We start from the raw sequence: 25,210 nt of genomic DNA on the forward strand, positions 1-25,210 counted from the left end.
TCAGTTTCTGGTACCCAAGACTCCGACTCCAGGTACCCAAAATGTCTCCGACTCCTTGACTCAGACTCCACAGCCCTGTGCAAGACTACGGCATATTTGTTTGTGAAAGCCTTTTACGAGGTATGATGTTTCAGATTTTGACAATCTGTTTTATTGAAGTCTTATTAGCCATGTGCTAATTTTAGTAAGTTATACAACTTTGGAGGAGTTAGTACATAATGTTTTACTGATTGTGTGTGTACACATGATTATGTATGTTTACTTTGTAAACTGCTTAGGTCTTAGGCGGTGTAGAAATTTTTAAAATAAATTTTGGGTTTCATAGGATAAGGTGGAGTCCAGAATGACTGAGTATTTTGAAAGTTTGTCAATGTTTAAAGTAATTCCAGAGGGTAATGTGATAGTTGTAGGTACTGTGAAACCAAAAGTACCTTGTTTTTTTGTTGTATTTAGCTTAAGTTTGTTGTGTGTAGCCCAAGAATGTATTATATCAATGCCATTAAACATTAAATGAAGTTGCATTTGATCTGGATGAGAATTAGGATGTCATCTGCATAAAACGGCAGGCATTCATTATTGTTGAAGCTAATTTTGCCAAAGGAACTCATGAAAAAGTTATATAGTATTGGGGAGAGTAGGGATGCCTGGGGAACAGCACAGAATGCCTGCCAATTTCTGGTGAAACCATCCTTTCCAGACAAGGTAGTTCCTATTCTGTAGGAAATTGTGAACCAATTTAGTATGGTGCCCTCTATGCTTCTTTCATTTAGCTTGGTTTAAAGTTGTTGGTAGTTGACAGTCAAAGGCAGCAAATGTATCAAATTGGAGTAAGATTGCTTGATGTCCCATGCTCGAGATTTGCTTGATTTTGGAGGTTAAGGTTAACAGAAGAAGTTCTGTGCTGTGTTGTGGGCAAAAGCCAAATTGAGAGGGATGGAGACGGGAGTATTTTTCGATATAAGCAGAGAGTTGTTTACACCTCTAGGAATTTAGTTAGTATCGGGTTGCCAGCAGTGGGCCTATGGTTCGAAGGATTTGATAGGTCAGTATTTTGGGTCTTGTGAATAGAGATGGGAGCAATATTACCCATTTGAGATGCTAATTGGCCACAATGCAGTAGGTTGTTTAAGAGGTTGGTGATCCAGGTTATGATGCAGACTGGAACATCTGCTAGTAAACAGTTTGGGCATTTGTAAAGAATACTGTGAGTAGATTTTTTAGGAGTGTGGTTGTGCTGGAAGTAGTTAAGAAGGCTCAAAGATGCGCCAAATTTGGTCAGCTGAACAAGGGCCTGTTATCAGGTGTCGTGGGTGCACTGAGTATACAGCAGTGACTGCTTTCTCAACCTGAAATTGTACATTTTTGATCTTGTTCAGGAAGAAGTTGGCAAGATCTATGCATTTGTGTCTAATCCTTCCTATACAAGATTCTACCATAATAGTAGAGCTCTAAACTTGTCCAAAATTCCTACCCAGTCATCTTGGAATTCCACCTCAACCAGTCCATAGTACTGCCTATTTTCTTTCCCAAACTGCTTTTGCATCCTGGAGAGGCAAATGTGCTCTGGCATTCTACCTGGACCAGACTAAAGCTCATGGAAGATCCTCCCAGCTTTTTGTGAATTTTGACCCCCAACAGTGTTGGAGTTCCTGTTACCAAAAGAATCATCTCCTCTTGGCTGGTGGACTGTATCTAATCTAATTTTCCATTTGTGAGTTGCACATACCTCTACAGGCTCAAGGCGACAGATCAAAGAGGAAGGAAAAAGTAGTAGGGGAAGGGGACATGGAGAAGCAAGAGGAGGGACCTAGAAGTAGGGGGTGCTATACAGAAACTAAGACAATTAATTGTCAAAGAGGTGAATCTTCAGGTTTTTTCTGAATGTGGTGTAGTTTGTCTCTTTCCTGATAGCTTCTGGTAGGTCATTTCAGGTTTTTACACCCAGATAAGTTAGCATAGAGTGAAAAATTCGCTTGTAGTGGAGGTATTTTGTGGATGGCAGGTTTAGTTGAATTCTGTTAAGGAGTCTTTTTGATGTCGACCAAACAGTAGAGAATAGTTGGATGAGCGGGGCTATATCTCCTTCGCATATACTCAGGTTGGACTGACACTACAGGGCCATGTAACAGCCCATAATGTCTGAGCTATGGCTGCCTCGGTAGCTTATTTCTGCTCTGCATCTTTAGAGGATATCTGCAAAGTGGCTACTTGGTCCTAAATTTTTCCTTCACTTCTTCTTGCTATGGTTTAGAACAAAATTCCAGAAAACAGTCAATTTGGTCAAGCAGTTGTGCAAAATCTTTTAACTTAGCACCAACTTTCCCTCCAGTTCTCTTGGATTTTGCCAGGATCATGTGTATATATCTATTATCCTCCATCTAGAGTCCCACATGTGAGAATATTATGCCTGCTTGACCTTGGACAAAGCAAGGATGCATTACCTGTAAGCAGGTATTCTCCGAAGACAGCCCACCTCCCCAAAACCTCCCCTATTTGGCTTCTTAGATTTTTTTACTGAACTGCTGGTCCCATGAGCTGATTGGTGGGAAGGCACTGACAAGCGCAATATGGGCACTGCCTAAAAAAATTAAATTGATAGTTCACTTGGTAGTGTCCGTACCAGATTTCATGGATGAGAATATTATGCCTTCTGTCTTTGGAGAACACCTGTTACAGGTGACTATCCTTGCTGTCCATTGGGGTGCTGATGGGTCATTGGTAAAAGACAACACAGCCTTCTCTGTGGTATTAGCTGCAATCAGTAGGAAGTCAGTGGCAACAAGATGGGAAAAGCAGCATGTTTTTGGACCTTGGGACCTCTGGAAACAACATTGGCAGTTTTGGCCTGAGCTAAGCAGTATAGGACTGATGAACAACAGAGATGATTACGACCCATCTACATGATCTCTATTTTTTTCATCCTCTTCCTAGCACTACCTTTCATAGCTAGCAGGAGTAAAAGAGTACTTTTTATTGGTCTCTTTCGTCACTTGTACTCTTGTGTTGCAGATCGCTTGAGATTAAAGGGCCTTATTCAGACTTCAGTGAAGCTGACAGAAAAAGGTAGTTGTGTGATGAAAAGCAATGTTTCTGCTAGCTGGAAGAAAGAGAGAAGAGTGTAGAGCTAGAAATTCTGCTAATGTTGTATAGTAAATACTTTCCCATGGCACACCAGTCGAGGAGGACTGTACTAGAGGGAGGAAACAGAGGTCAAATATCCCATAGGGTTATTTTTACTTCAAGAGAAAGTAAATAAAGTCAGAGAATTCTCCCAGGCTAAGCAGAAAAGGTTTCACTACCTTTCAGGGAAAAGAATTATTCATGAAGTGAAATTGACCATATTATCAACTAATTATGGTCTTAGTTAACAAAATGAAAGCTGGGAAAACTTGAGGGGTTGGTAGAGTAGAAGATAGGAATGGATATGACGCTGGAATTTTATGGTTGAAGATGTGTGTGTGGGGTTTTCTGCTGAGCTGCTGAATTGGGGTTATGTGATCGGATTTTCGGGTTGAAGAAGTCCGATCACATAACCCCTTCCTACCAATTCCAGCACTGGTTACCGATGGAGGCACATGCGAAGTTTAAGCTGGGATGTTTTTGCTTTAAGGTACTATCCGGTTTAGCCCCTAAATATGTAACTGACCTCTTCTTCTCAACCAATAGACATAAGAGAAGCTCACATCTGAAGTTCATCTCCCCACCGGTTCGAGGATGTAAATTTAATAATAATAATAATAACTTTATTCTTATATACCGCCAGCAATCTTGCGACTTCTAGGCGGTTTACATTAAATAGAAACTGTAAATACATTAAATAATAGCTGTAGATACAATGAATAGAGCTGTACATACAACGAATTGAAGAGAATAACAGTGTGCATCTGATAATGTCATCATTAATAATAGTACCAACAGTTTGTGTGTAGGGTTAGGGTTAACATTTTACAAGTTCTGGTATATGATGATGTTACAAGGGGGGTTGATGGCCTGGTTCGTTGTCTAGGTATTTCAGGAACAGGTAAGTTTTTAGGTGTTTCCTAAATTCTCCATAATTGTTCGTGTGTGCAATTAGTTTTTCTAGGTCTTTACCCCATGTTGCTGCTTGATACGATTTAAAAGACACCATCAACATCTTCTCTCTTATCAAGCAGCATTATGGGGCAAAGACCTGGAAAGATTACTTATGCATGCAAATAACTATGGGGAATTTAGGAAACACCTAAAAACATATCTGTTCTTGAAGTACCTAGGTAACTGATCTGCACAATCTCTCCCACAACAACTGATCTCATAAACTATGTAAGTTCTACTCAATTTGTAGCATTTTTTCTGTAATCATTGTAAACCGCATAGAACTTCACAGTCCTGCGGTATATAAACTGTTATTATTATTATTATTAATTGGCTACCAGTGTGTTTTTTCCCCGTTTTCCTTTAAATTATTATTATACTATATAGAGATAGCCGTAGCCCACTGAATCTGACTTTGTTTCAGACACTTTTTGAAGTCCTTGGGGGATCACTATGATTTGGGAGCCAATTTTAATACTAGTTTATTTTGACTTGGTATCCCTGCCCTTCAAAACCTGAATCAGGGTGGTTAAACAAGACTAAGGGCAGGATTCACTAAACCTCCAAATCGTGCACAATCCGTTTCCTATTGCATGCCGGTCGACTGATTCAGTAAAGGCCTGCATGTAAATGGAGACGATCGTTAGCACGCCCCCTACACTCCCCTTACCCACGGCCAGAGCGATCCCCGCTCATGCGCACACCCTGACAGTAATGACAGGAGACACAGCCTCCTGTCACTGCTGTCAGGGCTTAGCCCAGCACAGATTTCTCTTGCCTGCTCCCGGACTCTCCTGCTCTTTGCCGCTGTTCCCTGCAGTGCAAGCCCGTGGTTTTAAAGTGGGCCTTCAATGCGGGGAACGGCAGCAGAGAGCAGGAGAGTCTGGGAGCAGGCAAGAGAGATCTGTCTGCCACCCCCCAGGCCGCGATCTCTCCTGCCTGCCCTGCTCTGCACTGCCGTGCCCCCCCCCCCCACCCCGGAGAAAAAATCAGGAGGGATGCCAACTCCCTCCTGCCATCAAAAATGTTAAAACAGAAAAAAAAGCAGCGTGGCACTCCCCCCCTCCCCGACACGGAACACCCGACCCCAGTTGGGAGCAGGCGGGTGCTTGGTCCCTCCTGCTCCTAGGCCTCCCCCGGCCCACCCCTGATCGGCCCAGGTGGTCGGGCCCGGCCCACCCACTCCGGTACCTTTTTAATTGTTGGGAGCAGGAGGGGTGCCTGGTCCCTCCTGCTCCTTGAGGCAGGCTCCCATCTTCAGGAGCAGGAAGGTGCCCGGACCCTCCTCCTGCTCCTACGCTGCTGAAAATCTTTGGGAGGAGGAAAGTCCTCCTCCTCCTGTTCTCCGGCTAGCCGCTGCCCCAATATGGCTTTAGGCCTCGCCCCGGCGCATCATCTGATGCACGGGGAGAGGCCTAAGGCACTGATTGGCTGAGGTATCTCAGGCTCCTCCCTCAGCCAATCAGGGACTTCCTTAGGGAGGAGTCTAGGGAAATCCCTGATTGGTCAAAACATTGGGATGAAGGCGGAGTGGCGCTGGCAGCGGCTGCCAGGAGGAAGCTCCAAACTACTGAAGACTCCCCAAAGCCCAGGCGGAGGGTTAGGCGCTGCCCCCACGCAGGGCTGGCGAGCTGAAGGTGTTATGGGTGGCAGCCAGCGGGGGCTCGAACCTGCGCAAGCAAAAATCCCTCTCCAACCTCTCCTTCCTCACCGACGCCGAAAAGAATCTGCAGCTGGTTCCCCGGGACCGCGCCTCCATGGCTCCCGCCCGCTCTCGCGCTCCCTCTTGCGCTCTGAGAGGAACGGCTGGAGGGTGTTGTGCTGGTGCTGCAGGTGAAAGGGGGCTACTATGGGGGAAGGGTGTGCTGGGGGGCAGACTGCTTTGCTCTCGGGGAGGGGGGGAAGACAGAAGGGGGCCACGGAGAGACTGTCAGGAAGAGGGAAAGGGGCTGCTTTGGGGGGAAGGGTGTGCTGGGGGGCAGACAGCTTTGCTCTGGGGGGGAGAAGACAAGGGGCCATGGAGAGACAGGGAGAGGGAAAGGGGGCTGCTTTGGGGGGAGGGGTGTGCTGGGGCAAACAGCTTTGCTCTTGGGGGGGGGGGAGAAGACAGAAAGAATGACAGACAGGGGGCCAGAGAGACAGACAGAAAGGAAGACAGACAGCCAGCGTCCAAGGAGAGAGAGAGAAAGAAAAAAAGACAGACGGAAAGCAGCCAAGAAGAGATAGACAAAGAAAAAAAGACCAGACGGAAAGCAGCCAAGAAGAGATAGACAAAGAAAAAAAAGACAGACAGACAGCGGCCAAGGAGAGAGAAAGAAAGACAGACAGACACACATCTATTCTAGCACCTATTAATGTAACGGGCTTAAAGACTAGTACAATCCATAAAACAACAAAGAAAATGGAAATCATTATACATCAGTCAAAGGAAAACTTACTAACCCCCAAAAAAAGGAAAAATCCATGTAGTCCTTTTCAGGGGAGGAGTCTTTCTTAAACTTGAAATAGGAAATGCATTCAATCAAATAATAACTGGACCAAACAATCCTAAATTTCATTAGCGTTACTAACTAGTTCTATTCCACTTCAGGCCTGTACATTCTCATGGTCTTTCAGAAATCTTTCCAATTGTAGTGGATCCCAGAATATAAGCATGCATATAATTTGCTTGCTATTCGTACTGAGCATCACCCATTCTGTAAAAATTGCTCCCACCATAGTATTTTTTTACTGTGGTGTAGGAGCTTTGTGCATCCTGCCTATAGTCATTAGTTGCATTCATTTTTCTATGTTAATTTTATACATTCACATTCCAAGTTTTATTGCTGACTGGGTATAATTTTTTAATGTATGTTTTCTGATATCATAGGTTTATGTAGTAAAAATTTTAGATAGTATTTTCAAAACAAGTTCTTGTAAGGTCTTTATCTGTATGAATGTATAAAACTTAAATCTGTCAAATGGGGTGCATATTAGTAGTGTCAGCTTATTACAGAAACTGCTGAGGATAAAGATAATTCAGCTTGAGTTTTTGATCATTTTTATAAATTTGAATCATTTCATTTATATAGGGCTCCTTTTACGAAGGTGCGCTAGGGTTTTTAGCGCACGCGCGCAGTAGCCAAAAATCTACCATCTCCTAAAAAGAAGGCGGTAGTGACCAGTACACTCGGGAATTTAATGCCGTGGCCCTAGCGCACCTTTGTAAAAGGAGCCTATAATGAACTAAGAAAAGGATAAATCACAATTTTAGCAATAGTAAACAATTCAAATCATAATTTCCTTTCAAGCCCACATTATTTTTTGATCATTTTAATCTGATCAAAATACGTGTATTGTGTTGACATGAGTCACTGACACCCTCCCCCCTTTACAAAACCGTAGTGCGGATTTTAGCGCCAGCCACAGCAGTAACAGCTCTGACGCTCGTAGGGATTCTTTGAGTGCCGGAGCAGTTACTGCCATAGCCATCACTAAAAACCACGCTACAGTTTTGTAAAAGGGGGGTGGGGTAAATTTTGATTTGATACAGTGACTTGATGTACCATTTAAGACAGTAAAGGTTTTTTTAAACTGTTTACACATCTTTCATCCACTCTTCTTGTTTTTACATAGTAACATAGCAGATGACAGCGGATAACGACCCAAATGGTCCATCCAGTCTGCCTAACCTGATTCAATTTAAACTTTTTTTCTTCTTAGCTATTTCTGGGCAAGAATCCAAAGCTGTACCCGGTACTGTGCTTGGGCTCAAACTGCTGAAGTCTCTGTCAAAGCTCACTCCAGCCCATCCACACCCTCCCAGCCATTGAAGCTCTATTCAGCTGTCATTAGTTATGTACAGTATATCTGGGTGGGTCTGATGACCTTGCTCTGCTATGCACAGTGTTTCCAATTTAATTGAGAACTGGATTTTATTCACAGTATCTGGGGAGATGGAAGTTACAGTCATCGCTCAAACGTGCCACCTAGTGGCTGAACTTATGCCTGTCTTTGCAAGCTCTGAGAAGGAGCTTTGCTGCATGGCAATCAGTGTCACTGCAATGACCAGCCTAAAGATACAGGGTGAAAAGGGAAGATGTAATAGAGAATGGGATGGGGAGGAACCTCTAATAATTGGGATATGATTAATGGGGAAGGGATGGGAGAGGAACCTCCAGTAATTGGGAACTGTTTCTAATTGAGCTTGAGGTCTGAAAGAGTAGGAAAAAACCACCTGTTAAAGAATAATAGTGCAGGTGTGTTATAAAAGCTATACTGGTGGTGGTCATTGAGAGTATAGACTGGTAGTTGACTTAATAACTAATTACATCTTGTCTCATGTTCAGACTTGGAGCAGAAAACAAATCTATAGAAGCCAGACATCTTTTTTTCACTCTGGTTTTGTACATATCACTATTTTTGGTCAGTTCTACTAGTATTTAAGATCTAAAATCAGAGTCTCTAATTTAAGTTAAGTGATGAACTGTGATGAAAGCGCTCTGAGTGGGGTGGGGGGACAAAATAGTTTAAGCACCAAATAAACTGCTTTCGCTGGCATACATCCTTCACTCAGGTTTTTATGCTCCTAAATGAAACACATCCATGTTTGAAACGAGCAGTGGTACATCTGCCAAGAAACACTGATAAACACTAATTTTTGTACCCCTCACTTCAAACCCCCCCACCTAAATTTATTATTCAAAATTGTAGATTTTAAGTGTTTACAATTATTTACTACCTACAAGCTATCAAAGTAGTATGCTTTCAGGTGCAGTGGATATACAGCTCTCCCTCCGTATTCGCGGTTTTATCACTCACAATTTTGGTTATTCGCGATTTTTACCATGCTGGCTCCTCCCCCAGAATGACATCATCCCAGCACATTCTTTAGTGTGCAGCATTGCCAAGCAGGCACTTTTCCCCATGACGTTTCACTTACATAATGCCTTTCTTACCTTGTTGCTAAGAACAATGAACCACCGTTTACCCTTCTCTCCAAAAGAACCCTATTAGCCGCTGCAGCTTCTGGCTCGCCACCCCTTGCTATCGCTCTGACAACTGCAGACACCGAACAACAGTTTACCCTCCTCTCCCTCCTAGCTCCTGCACTCAATAATGACCAGAAGGGAAAATGTGGAACCAAAAGAACCCTGCCAGCCGCTGCCGCCGCAGTTTCCAGCTCAGCACCCCTTGCTATCGCTCTGACGGCTGCAGATGTCTTTTGAAAAGGCGTGGGGTGACAGAGGAGCTTGTGCTTCGAAGCAGACCATAAGGGACAAAGCTTGGGAGATGCACTGTTGCCTTTGTTATTCGCGTTTTTTCTGGGCAGGCGGAGGAAGGAGGCAAATAATTTTCTCATATATTCGTGTTTTTTATCATATTCTCGAGGCTTTTTAACAGAAAACCGTGAATAACATATGAGAAAGTTATTTGCGGTTTTTCCGTATTCGCAGGTCAGTTCATCCCCAATCACCGCAAATACGGAGGGAGAAGTGAGTTTGTGAAGCACTGAAGGGTTAAGTAACATGCCCAAGACCATAAAGAGCTGCAGTGAGTTTTGAACTGGGCTTCCCTGTTCTAACCATTATGCTATATGTGAGCGAGAGCTTAGCATTTGAATACAGTCAAACTCCTAACTCCTACTTCACCCTAAGATACCTATGTTTATCTTATCATTCTCTCTGCAAGAACTTCTCCAACCCCAGTCTGTCCTAATTAGATGGTAAGCTCTTCGGAGCAGTGACAGTCTATTTCATGTAGAATGTGCAGTGCTGCATATGCCTTTCAGCACTATAGAAATTATAATACTGTAGTAGTAATAGTATTAATATGTATACATGTATTTTTTATTACATGGGTTTCCAAGTTTATATTTCAAAAGCCACCTCTATCTCCAGCTTGCTAACTTTGGAGGAGATGCTCAAGTCTCCGTGCCTAACTTACCGAACATTACATTGCTGTAATGCCCTTCTCAAGGGCATTACAAAAAAAAGAAATAAAAAGGCTCCAAATGGTTCAAAACACTGCAGTAAAAATTTTATTTAATGCAAAGAAATATGATCAAGTCACGCCTCTTTTACACAAAGCTCATTGGCTACTTATAGAGCATAGGATCACTTATAAAATTCTACTACTAACCTTTAAAACGAAAGTAAATAGTCAGCCAGAATTCATTAATAATTTGTTTATCCCCTATAATCAAACTAGGACCCTACGTTCTACTGCGCATAATCTCCTTACTGTTCCCTCATTGAAACATATCAATACATTGAGGACCACAATTTTTTCTGTTAATGCTCCTTTTCTCTGGAACAGAATCCCCAACTACGTGTGGGAAAATACAACACTTATCAAATTTAAGGTGATGCTAAAGACATTCCTTTTCCGTGATGCCTTTGTAACCTAAACTGTCCTTTTAAGGACTAATTAGTTTTAAGAAATATTTCTACTTTCAGTTCCACAACCTCTTGTTATTTCCTTAGGTGTTTTCTTTTCTTTCTATCAATTGTAGTTCGAATCCCTTCTTCCCTTCTATTCCCGTTCGTCTGTGTCCTTAAATCGTTTTTTCCCTTGGTTTGTTTTAGATTAAATTATATTTTAATTGGTATATTGTTATGGCATTTTTGTGCACCGCCTAGAAGATTCGAGTGGGCGGTATAATAAATTCTAAATAAACTTGAAACGTGCAAATGAGAAACACATAAAATCTAAATGCAACTCAGTAGAAGCAGCACGAAGCATGTTTAGAGAACAATCGATGTTCTGCACTTGCCCTAAAAAACCCACAAGTACAACTACGTCATAGACGTGCAACCAAAGTGGGCATCATAGTTTCAAGTTTTTATTAAAATTTGGTTCATTCATTTACTTTACTTATGAAGCAAGGTACAATTAAACAAAATTGGGTACCATACAAATTAGAATACAATGACGATATTACAAATTACAGACGAACTGGTACGAAAGGATGAACAGGATAGAAATTCACTATTTAAAGAATAGGAGAACGTTCAAGGAAAGAACAATATGATAGGGGAAAAGGTATAGAGAAGTGGGATTGCTTTTTAGCATCAAGAGATTGAAAGCATCTTTGAATAAGAAGCACTTTAAATTGCTTTTAAAACGGCATCATAGGTATGTATATGCCTTAAAGAACAGAATGTGTCGCAAATCTACATTTAAAAGCTGGTGCATTCATTATGCTGTCCATTTTGCTATTCACATACTCCCACACTCAACGTATATATCTCGTGCAGATACTTTATTTTTTTTAATGCCATTTTTGTGCTACACAAACACAAGCACAGATGGCATATTTACAAACACACTGATATGATCAAAAAATGACTGCAGGCTGCTTCACTGAGAAGTTACACTTAGGCAATGACAGCTCAGATTTGCTGGGATAAATTTCAAAGTTACAGGTAGAGGCTCCCTTGGAAACATCTGGTCATCTCATGGAATGCTCATCTTAATACAAATCAGCTTATTTAAATCTCAAAGCATTTTCATTCACTGCTTCGGGGAATGAGAAGGCTATGCCGAGACCCTATGTGTGTTGGGCACACATTTAACGCATGTGTTTAACTGGCTAAAACCAGTCTTTCCGGGATGTTGAAGTCCAGTGTGCTTTGAGCATCTTCCCTTTTTGACAGAAAACAAACATAAAGGAAAATGGTTTATACTGTGCACCTGGTTAGTAAGATGCTTCTGGGGTGTCCTGCTTTTCTTTAGTGATGTTTTATTAATAGGTAGCGGAGTTATATTAAATATCACAAGATCTGTCAATGCTGTTGGGTCATGTACCTTTTCATATGAATCCATAAAAATACTTTTTTGAGAAGTTGTTATAGTTGGGTAAATAAATCTATATTATATGGAACTGATTTTTCCATAATCTGCCTTTCCTGGTTTGGACAGGATCTGGAGAATCATTTAAGTGAAGTACCGGTATTTGAATTTCTTGGAGATTGAGGCTAAAGATAATGAACTTTGAAGGAGTAGAGGTTTTTATGGCAAAGTATCTGGCTTCTGGAGGAGAGAGGTGAGGAAGTTCCAGGAGCATGTTCTCACAGTCCTCCTGGCAATAATTCAGGCTAAAACTTCATGTCTTAAGAATGCCTTAGAAGAAGCCTAGTCAGCTAAATATGACTTAATTGTATTGTATCTGTGTGTGATTATATAGTTTTAGCCCCGAGTTTGTAATCAAGTGGGCAGTGCAAATAGATTCTGAAATCTAAGTGTAACATCCCATCATGATGAGTCAGAATATTCAATCTAATTACAGGAGGTGGCTTGCAGAAGGCAGGGTCTGTGGTCCTTATTGACTGTCCTAATCCTTTCCTAATGTTTCTGTGGAGAAGTTGTGGTCATAGTAATTTTATTGTTGGGTAGGAAGATTAGGAAAGGAAATACAGTTGAAAGAGCAGTCTTTTATATTTAGGTACCCAGGGCCAGAGCCCAGCATTAAGTAGGCTTATGTTTTATAATCTGCCTTAGGTGGATGCCTAGGCAGTGGAAAGGGGTGTGCCAGTAGGGCTATGGCATAACCTTTGTTTTCCTCAGTTCTGTCTCATGATTGTAATGCTTAACAGTTAATGAAATGGGCCACATTATGTCTTTTGGTTTTTAAACTTTACCATTAGCACTTTGCAGCCAGCTGGGTAACTGTTTCCAGCTCTTCCGTTCAGAATTTACAAATGTCTGTGCTTGTTGTGAACCATTTCATTCAGAATCGGCTGTCCTGGCCTACAGCTATCCATGTCTGTCCTCACCTTAACTATTCACATGTCCCTGCTTGATACATGTACGGTTTCTAGAGTAACGCTTTATATTTGCCACTTGTTTTCCTTGTTTGCTGACACTTCTTTAACGAGCCTTTTCTTCTGCTTTGCATATTCTATTGGTTCCGTTCCTGTACTTAAAGGTTCATTGTCATTCATTCCTTCTGTTCTTCAGAATACCTGTATAGGCTTAACGATGGAACTAAACTTCTAGATGCTTGCTCGCATACCTCGGTACTTTTCAGTATTAGTTTTAATCTCCTGTTATATGCTTTGCATACACATAGTACTGTGTGATGAACTGTTAAATATTTATACAGTATAATCTCGTTATAACGGAGCCTCGCCTATAGCGGACGAGGTCCTCTGGTCCCTGCCGAGCGCCATAATAAACATACAGAAAATCATCGGATATAACGGATTTTTGGATATAACGGACAACTATTTTGGTCCCCAGAACCACTTTAAGCTGTAGTTTTTATTTGGCTATAACGGATATGCAGGCTCCGCCTACAAGGCACATGGCATGCCGGTGATATAGTCTCAAAATGCAGCCCAGAAAAAAAATGTACAGTGTTCTGGTTTGCAATCATTACGTACCATACCAATGTTTTGCTGAGCTTTGTTATTGATTTTGCTGATGCTTGTGCAGTGACTGTTCTTCATCGATTTACGTTGTTTCAAGTTGCCCTAAACAAAGTTTTAAAAAATGCAACTCTGGATATCTTGGACTCTGGGTATAACGGACCGTTTTTTCCAGGTCCCTTGAAGTCTGTTATAACAGGATTATACTGTATAGCCCTTCCTTTTCAAGTTCTTGATGGCACAATCATACTTGATGGCACAATCAGAGATGTTTTCAGTTTTACTTACAGTACTATCTATCCCTTTATCCAGGTCAAAAATCATCCTAAAATCATCTGAAAAGCTTTCTACTAAAAGTTCTGCTAAACATTGAATCTTGGAACTGTAGAACTTCAAATCATTTACAAACAGCAGGTGTAATGTAACAATTCTAGGATTAAGGCTAAATCCATAAGAAGTATACTCAAAGGATTAAGTGCTATACAAAACAAGTATTGACTGAAATATTGATAGTAGGGATGACATACTGTCCGTTTTCATACAGTAGATGAAATGTGGTTTGCCATGTTTATGGTGATGTTAATGCATTTGATCAATTTAGTGGGGGGAGTTTGTACATTTCAAAGCAGTTTATTAATCCATAGTGTGGGACGCTATGAAAGGCTTTCTTCTAATTAATTCATGCTACACTGAGAGATCTAATGCTGGTCGTTCCCTTATTTGGCGTACTGACCTGTGTGGTCATCCCAGGTTACCTGAACAAGGTTAGGTATCATTGTGCCGGCAGGAGGGAGTGGGCATTGCTTCTGCTTCGAGATACACTGTGTTGGGGGGGGGGGGGTTGCTAGACTACCAAGGAAGTGTGTGTTGGGGAGGGGGTTATGCCCCTCATGTCTGCTTGCTTTTCATCCTACTAGACCAGGCCAGGCCAAGTGATTGTGTGTCTTCTAACAGCCAATGGAGACAGACAACCTGAACTCTTCCAGTGATTTCACTAGTAGAAGTAGTGATGCACCCTAGAACTTTAGAAATTCTGACTCAGTAGTAGATGATACAGTTGGTACCAATGCAGCAGGATCTCTGAGTCCTAATTCTCCAAGGTGTTATCCACAGCCTGTTGCTCTCAACCTTGAATTCCTTAATTGGTATTATCTCCCAGGCATTAGTCCGTGGAATTTTCCTTATTTTGAACACAGAGGAGTCACTCTCCACAGCTCTGAGCCTTAACTCATAGGCTCTCACTTTGTTGAACTGGCTGGTAGAGGTCCCTATGAGGCTTCTGGCAGCAGGGTGATGGAATGGAATGATTTTTCATGACCGTTTAATCATGGCTGCAAATAGTTGTGCCTTTCCTTCTCTTCAAACCTCCCTTCCCTGGTGCCTCTTCTCCTTGCGCCGATGGCTCTCTTACTCTCTGCCCCCTCCCCCGCATACCTCTTGAAAAGTTCACCAGCGGAAGCAGCATCTTCCACCCCCTTGCTCAGCTGGCCTTGGAGCCCTTCTGATGCCACTTTCTAGTCACAGGACCAGGACATGTCAGAGGGGAGCCAAGTGGCATGAGCAGGAGGTGGAAGATACTGCTCATGCTTGCAAACTTTCCAAGAGGTATGCAGGGGGGGTGTACTCTTACTTTGGGTTGGGGGGGGGGTCAGATGTTGCCGTAGACAATTCAGCAATGACGAATTGTCCTAGTCCCGCAGGGTGACTGTTTCTCTTATTTACCCCCCTCCTCACCCCCACAGGGCCCTTGCAGGAAGAAATACTAAACAGGAAGGAAATAATTTAGCAGTAACTGAAATAAGTCTGTATAAATGTATGCATGTGAATACCAAATTATTGCATCCTAAGAAATTATTCTTTTAAATAAATTTCCTGACATGCATAAAAATATCATAGCCTTGCTTGCAAGTGAACCTGAAGTAGATTTGGGTGGACATGAATTCTCTGTTTAGGATTTGATCTTTAGTTACATGATTTTCTTTGTGTACAATTAAGTGAAACATATTGACTGCCTCTATAGAGGTGGCCTGCAGATTACTCCTGAATCCACGTCCTGTTGTAAAATGTCAGGCTTTTGTTGACTGTTATATATTTTATAGAAAACACATGAATACCACACAGTAAGAACTGTTTTTGCCATGTTAGATGTTTGTGTTGTCAAATATTTTCATTCATTTCTTGTAGAGTGGGTTGTTCTTTAGTACTGGTATTTTTAACCTTTGGTTTGGTTTTTTCCCTATGGCTTAGGTGTTGAGGAGCTGACTGAGAATTTTCACCATGCGTGAATACAAGTTGGTGGTTCTTGGCTCAGGAGGTGTTGGGAAGTCTGCCCTGGTAAGTCTTTATTCTTTTTATTAGCGTTAGATTCATTAGTTGTGTACAAAAATGTAGGCACCCCCAGGTCAAATCTTTTATTTCAATGGGTCATCTTCCCTTCCCTTAAGGATTCAGTCACTAGCTTGTGCACATGGCCCACTGCCGTTCTATTTTGTGACTATTGATAACAGTAAAAGGGTTTGGGGTTTTTGGCTATGATTATAACAAAACCAAACAAGGGGAAATCCAGAAAAATATATAAATGCAGGGGCAAATAGGAACAACTTCATTTCAATAACAACCCTACATAAACACTGTATCACAAATGCTTTATTACATAAACATGAATGGTTTTTTTTTTTTAATCTGTATATATATTTATTGAATTTTCAATATAATCAAGCATAACTTGTATAGAAAGGAAATTCAGCAAGAAAAACAAAATATAAGGATAAACATTATATAAGGCAGGGATGTCCAATGTCGGTCCTCGAGGGCCGCAGTCCAGTCGGATTTTCAGGATTTCCCCAATGAATATACATGAGGTCTATTTGCATGCACTGCTTTCATTGTATGCTAATAGATCTCATGCATATTCATTGGGGAAATCCTGAAAACCCAACTGGATTGCGGCCCTCGAGGACCGACATTGGACACCCCTGATATAAGGTAACAGTAATAAGCTTGAATTCCAGCTCAAGTCCTCTAATAGATCCAAGATGGATAAGAGGCGAATAATAACAAACAAAGTAAAATTATTGCAATAATAGCTAGTTAACTGAGAATAATACACTTTTCTTACTTAAATTGAGCACTCATGTTCCCTCTTTCTCCAAATATGAAGTTGAGAGAAAAGTTATCAGTTGCGATGGCTCAAAGAAAACATATTTATGTGAACGATAAATAATTACACGTTTACAAGGATGTCGTAAGTAAAATGTCACCCCTAGAGCTATAACACCAGGTTTCCTTAACAAAAATTCACATCTCCTTCTCTGGGTTTCCTTAGCCAAATCTGGAAACATCTGTATTTTACAGCCTAAAAATTCTTTTTCTTCTTTTTAAAGAAAAGTCTCAGCAACCAGTTTTTATCTGGTGCGCGAGCTACTGTCAGAAGTAAAGTTGCTGGGGTCACTATTTCTTTATCAGATCTTTCCAAAATATCAGATATGTTCATTTGTTCTTGTCCTAATTCCTGTTGTTGTTGGTCTTGTATTTTACTTGGTAGATAATAAAGTGGTAGATAATAAGTGGAGGCAGTGTCTCTTCTGAGAGCTCCAAAATTTCCTTCATATAACGTTTCAACATTTCTCTAGGAGCTACCATAGGAGCCCTAGGAAAGTTGATCAATCTAAGATTGTTATTGTGGGAAAAGTTTTCCATTGCCTCCATCTTACTTCTTAAGTTAATATTGTCTTAATTAAAGTCTCAGTAATTTGCTTTGAAACTTTTAATTCTTGATAGACATTCTGTACTGAAGTCTTAGAATCCTCAATTCCAATCTTCAAATTTTTAATCTCAGTATCATGATCATTCAATTTCTTTTCCATTTGTTGTAATTGCGGATTTACAGACCTTGCCAAATTGGCCACAAGATCCCACAGAGAGTCCAATGTTACCTCCCGGGGTTTCTCAATTTGAAATGAGTGTAAATTAAGTGTACTTAGCTCACCCACTGGCAAGATATCTCTTCTAACGACATGTTGGGTTCCTTCATCCCCCACCGCTTCCTCCTCAGTCTCTGCTCCCAAATTCCTCTGCACCGGCAAGGGAATCGGTAGTACAGTCCCCCTCTCGTTCTCTCTAGCCTCTGAGAGGAGGCAAGCTCCGACTTCCGGAAGTGCCTCCGCTTGCGGGGAACTGGTGGACTGAGGGCGTGGGGGAGGTGCTCTCACGTCGGGGCTCAACAATGTCTCCAACCCTATAGAGAATGGCACAGATTCGCCTCCATTGTGCGTCTCATGCAGGGGACTCCCCGACAATCTCGGCGTATCCTGCATTCTCCTCACCAGCTCCTCAATATTGCCGAAGACGGTCGTCCTAGAATGCCACGAGGCTCCAACAGCGCTGCGTCCTCTCCTCTTCGGCATAACTTTAAGCAGGTAAACCAAAACCAGAAAAATTCAAAAGGTGCTTCGGAGAGAGTGTAGCTCAGACGTCCTAGCATGCGGCCATCTTGGAATGTTGGTTTTGGTTTTTTTTTTAAGATCTTCATAAATATATGCTTCAACAAGTAACCAATTACAAAAAACACTTAGCTTAGTGAAGTAACAGCAAGGATAAACCCTAGCTTTGACACGAGCCATGTTTTGCTGACGCTACCTCAGAAAGCCGAGAAACAGCCTTATTTCAAAGATACCTGTGAATAAAAGTCACACAGTCAAAGCAAATTCAAAATATTCATACACAAATACCAACTTAATCTGCAGTATTGAAAAGAAACTTAGGACCATGACAATCCGGAGGTACCTTGGATCTCTTAAGCATAACAAACTTCAAACGTTGAGAGTGTCTGTAATGACGTCCCAGGAATCAGCGTTCAAAACAGAAGCTTAAAATGCCAGAGCCGGTGACATCAAGAAGAACCTATAGACACCTCCTCTGAATTAGATTTAAAGGGGCCCAACCCAACCACAAATTCCCTGCTGGTTTTTAAAGTACCTGATGATAGTCACTGATGGGCCGTCCATGGGACATACATTATAACTTTTGCTAATGAGTGTTTGCATAAAGTTAAATGTACCATCATTCCTCATAATTACTTTTGCGGAATTGTAACAAATTGAAAATGATACTACAAATATGGTCAACATTAAAATATGGAAAAACTTCCTGTTAATTCCTTAGTACTTTAAGGGAGGAAGTTATCATCTGCTGAACAATTAGTGTGTTACTTTGTACAAAAAAATCCAAGATATTAAAGCTCATTTGCCACATGTCGGAGTCTGCTCACCTAGTTTTTAACAAAAATCCAAATATAATATAGAGAGAGATGCATCAGACATCTTTTGAGGAAATTAAGTGGGATGAATTTATTTAAATATATGACAGATATATAAATTCTTTATTTAGGTACATACCACACTTTTATTTTAAAAAGGCACCTCTTTAATTAAAAATAATCCTTTATGACTGGGTTAATGAATTACTAAAGAGTGGTCTTTTCCCAAACTATATAAATAACATAATGTTAACACCATTACTAAAGACACCAAGGGATATATCAACCAGGTATCCAAATATAGACCTGTGGCGTCAATACCATTTTTGATTAAGATGATAGAAGACTTAGTTAACATCCAACTAAATTCCTATTTAGAAAAATTAAACATTCTTCATTCTACTTGATCAGGTTTCCGTAAGGGTCACAGCACAGAAACTATTCTAGGTTCCATGTTAGACATCCTTAGAACTAATTTCTCAAAGGGATACAGAGTTTTGATAACTACAATTTGACCTATCTAGTGCCTATGATTTAGTAGATCATGTTATATTGCTAAGAATATTGGACGAAATTGGTATATCAGGGAACATTTTAAGTTGGTTTAAATTTTTTTTTAAAAAAAGATCATACAAAGTAAAAAAGTCTTCTAAGATATCCCAAGAATGGCAACTCCCTTATGGAGTCCTTCAAGATTTCCACTATCTCCGACCTGTCTCAATATTTTTCTACATTCATTAGGTTATACTTTGGCAAAATCTAAACTTATTTCTTTTATATATACAGATGATATCACGATTCTTATCTCATTCTCATTCCCTAGATCAGATCAAATGTAAAGCAAGTAATTGTATAAATTTGATAAAGAATTGGATGTAGGTTTATCAATTAAAATTAAATAAAGATAAAATGAATCTATGTTCAACAAATCATCCAAAGATGGGAATTGAGGTCAAATGTTATCAATAAATAATATCGATTATACTCTGGTTTCAGTAATCAGAATTTTGGGACTACATTTTGATGAAAATCTATCTCTGTTACCACATGTCAACATATTAATCAAAAAACCTTTTGGGGTTTGTTTGTTTTTTGTTTTTGTTTTTGGAAACTTAGAAGGTTAAGAAAATATTTTGATCATCATCAGTTCCGTTTACTGGTGTAACCATTATTCATGTCCTTATTGAACTATTGCAATGTAACATTTTTAAACTGTCCTAAATCAATAATTAAAAATAAAAAACCTTCAAACCAGGCTATAAGACTAATTTTCAATCTGAAAAAGTGTGATCGGATCACTTCTTATCTACTAGAGCAGGGCTGCCCAAGTCCGGTCCTCGAGATCTACTGGCAGGCTAGGTTTTCAGGATATCCACAGAATTTCAGTGTAGCTAGCCTCCTCATTGGTGTTAGAATGAAACAGAGACTGGCTGCGAGTCTGTTTGATGGGTAGCTCCTTGAAACAGCCTAGCGAAACGTGGGTCCATGTCAGAGTCCCGTTTTAATACTGCAAGCACTTTAAAGCTAAGTTATATATTAAGTTATTTATGACTACTAAAAGCACTTTAAATGATAAAGAAATAGATTTGAGTGGTAGGCAGGGGGATAAGACCAATGAGGAGGCTAGCTACACTGAAATTCTGTACTTTGAACAGATTTATTCTGTACAGAAGTAGCCACTGAGGTCATATCCCATAATCAGAATATAAGACTGTATGAAGAAGAGAAATGAAAAGTGACATTTGAAAGGATTAACAATATAACATTCAAGTAAATCATAATATATCAGAAGACTTTGGAGATTGTTGATGCTAAAGAAATTCCTTGATAATATATAATGAGGATATAATAAATAGATGGTGAATTGTTTAGTTCCTCATATAAATATAAATAGAGAAAGATATTTGCCAAATATTGGATGTGTATCCCAGGACAAGCAGGCAGCATATTCTCACATATGGGTGACATCATCCAAGGAGCCCCGGTATGGACAGCTTTAAAAGTGCATCGCCACGTTAAGAACTTAAGAAAGTTCGTGAACTGCCCACACCAAGCATGCGTGAGTGCCTTCCTGGCCGACACAGGTTCACGGCTCCTCAGTTCTTAGTTCTCTACGGAGCTAAGAAGTTGTCTCTCTGAACGTTCAGTTTTTTGCCATTTGCCTGCCTGCTCACGCGCTTTTTTTTCTTTTGTTCTTAACTTATTTTTAAGTTCCTTTTTAGAAAAGAAAAAGAGGAACATCCTCCTGAGCTTTGGCCGCTGAGGCCTTCATTTTTCTTCTGCCACTGAAGTCTATTTGGCTGATGCGGTCTTTTTGACCATTCCAGGCTGCTAACGAGCTTAAAAAAAAAGTGCTGCAGGTGCCCAAGGCCAGTCACTCTTCCTGACAGTTGGTACTTCCAGTCCCTTAGCCCAGAACACCGGGTAGAACTTGTGCCCAGTGTTCTACACTGCAGACAATAGAAAAGATTGTTACACTGGGTAGAACTTGTGCCCAGTGTTCTACCCTATCGAAACGTCGATAACCAGCTGGAAACTTCAATAGGAAAGATTGTTCGGGACCGGCAAGGGCATCGATCAGACCTCGCAACCTTCGTCGAAGACATCAACACCAGCATCTGGAGACATCGCTCCATCTGGTAAGCCAGCTCAGAAGCCACCAGCTTCCTCCAATTCCTTTCATTCTCAATACACTTGTCAAACTCAAATAAGAGTCGGCCACCATGGATCCTCATAGCTTTTCGGTTGCCCAGGCAACTTCAGCTCAGTATCAAGGAACCAATACCCCTGCAGATCTTTTCATCTCTTCTCACACAGAGTCAAGGATCTCTTCTGCATCCCAATCTTCAGTCTTTACGCCTGACAGCTTGGTACCTTTTGGGATGATAGCGGCTGACAGTCATCTTACTAATCCTGTCAAACTTATCTTGGAAGTGTCAAGAAAACTGTCCACTCGGCAGTGCTACCAGCAAAAATGGACACAGTTTTCTACTTGGTGTACTCTTCATCTTCATGATGCTCCATCTACCTCTATATCTTTGATACTGGATTACTTTCTATATTTATCCAACTCAGACCTTAAGGTCACTTCTATTCAGTGGTGTACCGGGGGGGGGGGGTGGCAGACCAACCCAGGTGCATGCCCTAAGAGGGGTGCACAGCTGGCCGGGCCCGGAACCTCCAGCGCTGCTATTCAACAGGATCTGCAGCTCAGCGTAGCTGCCATACTTATTCTGGAACAGAGTCAGCAGGTGACTGCGTCTGCTGCTCTGCTCTGGAAGACGTAAGTTATGTCGGAGGGGATGGACCGCCAGATGCAGTCATCACAGGACCTTGCCACAACTCCCTGCATCTGCCGGTCCACCCCCTCCCTTGTCACTTTTGTCTTCCGGAGCAGAGGTGGTAGATGCAGTCATCACAGGACCTTGCTAATTTGGAAGGAGAGAGAAAGGAGTATAGAAGGGTGGTGGAAGGAGAGAAAGGGGGCAGGGTGATATGGAAGGGTGGTGGAGGGAGAGAAAGGGGTCAGATGCTGATGGAATTGGTGTGCAGGAAAAGAGAGACATAAGAAGAAAGATACTGGATGGAATTGAGTTGGAGAGAAAGAAAGGGGGAAGATGCTGGTAGAATTGGTGTGCAGGGAAAGAGGAGAGAGACATAAGGGGAAAGGATACTGGATGGAATTGGGTTGGAGGGAAAGAAAGGGGGCAGATGCTGATAGAAGTGGGGGGAAGGGAGAGGAGAGAGTGAAATGCCAGACCATTGGGGTGTGGGAGAGGGAAGGGAAGGAGAGGAGATGCCAGACCATTGGAGGAGGGAAGGGGAAGAAGATGGATGCCAGACCAATGGGGGTGAAGGGAGAGATGGAAGGGGGAGGCATTTAGTTTCTGGAAGGGGCTTAGAAGGAGAGAAGATGCCATGTTGAAGGGGCAGCCAGTGGATGAAAGGAAGAGAGTGACAAGAAGTTGAGGAAAGCAGAAACCAGAAAAGACAAAGTAGAAAAAACAATTCTATTTATTTATTTTTTTGCTTCAGGGGAGATGCATCGCTGTTTCTGTGGTGTTGCATTGTATGCAGAGTCTAGCTTCTTGGTGATTCAATTTAACCTTTGTCTACATATTTCTATTTTATCCCCCCTTTTACAAAACCGTAGAGCATTTTTTAGTGCTGGCCATGGTGGTAACAGCTCCAGTGCTCAGAATTCTATGAGTGTCTGAGCTGTTACCACTGTGGCTAAAAACCGCACTGCAGTTTTGAAAAAGAGGGAGAGATTAGTTTGTGATTACATATTCGATACTAGGGGAAGGTGTTTTCTGTGTTCTGTGTGTTCGAAAAACATGGTTTTCTGTTAGGATTGACTATGCAGGATTGATCTGTACTAATCTGGCTTGTTTAGTTTTACAATGGGTGTATTGATGTTGTACTGTTCACTGCAGTATGCAAGATGCTGCCTTTTATAGGTACACTGTTGTGTGATATGTGGATTGTTACTAAAAATAATGTTTTTCATGCGGGGGGGGTTTGTCAAAAAATGATGGGCCCCGGTTGTCGCATATGCTAGGTACACCACTGCTTCTATTAATAATAATAATAATAACTTTATTTTTGTATACCGCCATACCCCGAAGAGTTCTAGGCGGTTCACATTAGTTAGACAAAGATTACAAGGGTTACATATCAAATTGATCATAGAGTTGCAAACAGTAAGGAGAGAGTAGTTACAAGTGGTTACATATCAAATTGATCATAGAGTTGCAAACAGTAAGGAGAGAGTAGTTACAAGTGGTTACATATCAAATTGATCATAGAGTTGCAAACAGTAAGGAGAGAGTAGTTACAAGTGGTTACATATCAAATTGATCATAGAGTTGCAAACAGTAAGGAGAGAGTAGTTACAAGTGGTTACATATCAAATTGATCATAGAGTTGCGAACAGCAAGGAGAGAAGTGGGGGGGGAGAGGAGGGAGACGGGGAGGGGAGTAGATCAGAAGGGGGGGGAGGAGGAGGATTGAAAAGGGGCATTAAGGGTCTTGGAGCTATCAATGCCTTCTACCTACCAGTCAAAGGTAAACCTCTCACTGCTCATTATCTCATAAGCAGATTTATGAAGGGACTTTTCAATGTCAAGCCACCTTTCAAACCGCCTCCAGTGGTTGGGATCTGAATGTGGTTCTCTCTAAACTCATGAAGCCTCCTTTTCAATCAGTCTTCATCTCATCTTATCTTAAATATCTCATTTGGAATCATTTGGAAAGTGATTTTTCTTATTTCTCTTATCTCTACTTGTCGAGTGAGCAAGCCCCAAGTGTTGGTGGCGGATCCACCATTCACAGTCTTCCACTATGACAAAGTAGTACTCTGTACACATCCAAAGTTTCCTCCAAAAGTAGTTACTGAATTTCATCTCAATCTATTGTACTATCAGTATTCTTTCCCAAGCCTCACTTTTATCATGGAGAAACGGCTCGTCATGCTTTGGCTTACTACTTTCAAAGGTCTCAATCTCACAGAATGTCTCCTCAATTGTTTGTCTCTTTTGACCCTAACAAATTGGGCCAGCCAGTATCCAAGAGAACTATTTTTAACTGATTGGCAGCTTGTATCGTCTTCTGTTATGCTCAGGCTGGGCTGCAACTGGGGGGTCGTGTCACAGCACATAAAGTCCGAGTTTATGGCAGCTTCAGTTGCTTTCCTTCGTTCCACCCCTATTGATGAAATCTGTAAAGCTGCTACTCGTCCTCAGTTCATACTTTCACAGGATGGTCACATCGGCCGAGCAGTATTGCAAAATTTATTTTCTTAATGGCCATCACTCCCTCCATCCCATTCTATGAGTAAGTAAGCAAGCTAGGGAGTCCCACATGTGAAAATATGCTGCCTTCTTGTCCTGGGATAAAGCACAGTTACTTACCGTAACAGGTGTTATCCAGGGACAGCAGGCAGATATTCTCACAACCCACCCTCCTCCCCTGGTTGGCTTTGGCTTGCTTACTGAACTGAGGTACCGCGAGTCTACATCAGGCAGGAAGGCACTCGTGCATGTGCAGTGCGGGCAATTACGAACTTTCTAAAAATCTTAGTGGCTATGCACTTTTAAAGTGTCCGTACTGGGGTTCCGTAGATGACGTCACTCACATGATGAGAATATCTGCCTGCTGTCCCTGGATAACACCTGTTACAGTAACTAACTGTTCTCTACAAATGAGTAACTGTGTTTTGCCTCCAGACATACAGACCACAGCTAATGAAAACTGCTTTTATAGTGGCCAACTTTGTGGCACTTAGAGTGAGAGCTGATGTCATACCTCCTCAGGTTATCCCAAATTTACAGACTTAAAGTCCTGCTAAAATTTTCTGTTGAAAGCATTTATTTGACGCACACTCTTTACCATATAAGCCAGTGTCCCGCAAACTTTCTCGAGCTGCGGCACACTAAAGGTTGTGGCTGTGGCTTGAGGCACCCGGAAGTGCGCAGCTGTCGCTGTGACGACATCATGTACATGTGTTACATCATCACATTGATGGCCG

General features: G+C 41.4%; 1 protein-coding gene across 2 annotated transcripts in view; it reads left to right on the forward strand.

Moving 5' to 3' along the window:
- Positions 1-25,210, forward strand: part of RAP1B (RAP1B, member of RAS oncogene family) — a 72,920-nt gene that overhangs the window by 5,222 nt on the left and 42,488 nt on the right. For both annotated transcript variants that reach the window (XM_033952574.1, XM_033952573.1), the window contains exon 2: positions 15,672-15,758. In XM_033952574.1, the coding sequence (XP_033808465.1) occupies positions 15,702-15,758 (57 nt within the window). In that variant the 5' untranslated portion in view covers positions 15,672-15,701. The remainder of the gene's footprint in view (positions 1-15,671; positions 15,759-25,210) is intronic.

Source organism: Geotrypetes seraphini, chromosome 7 (assembly GCF_902459505.1).
Source record: "Geotrypetes seraphini chromosome 7, aGeoSer1.1, whole genome shotgun sequence".
NCBI classification, from domain to species: domain Eukaryota; kingdom Metazoa; phylum Chordata; class Amphibia; order Gymnophiona; family Dermophiidae; genus Geotrypetes; species Geotrypetes seraphini.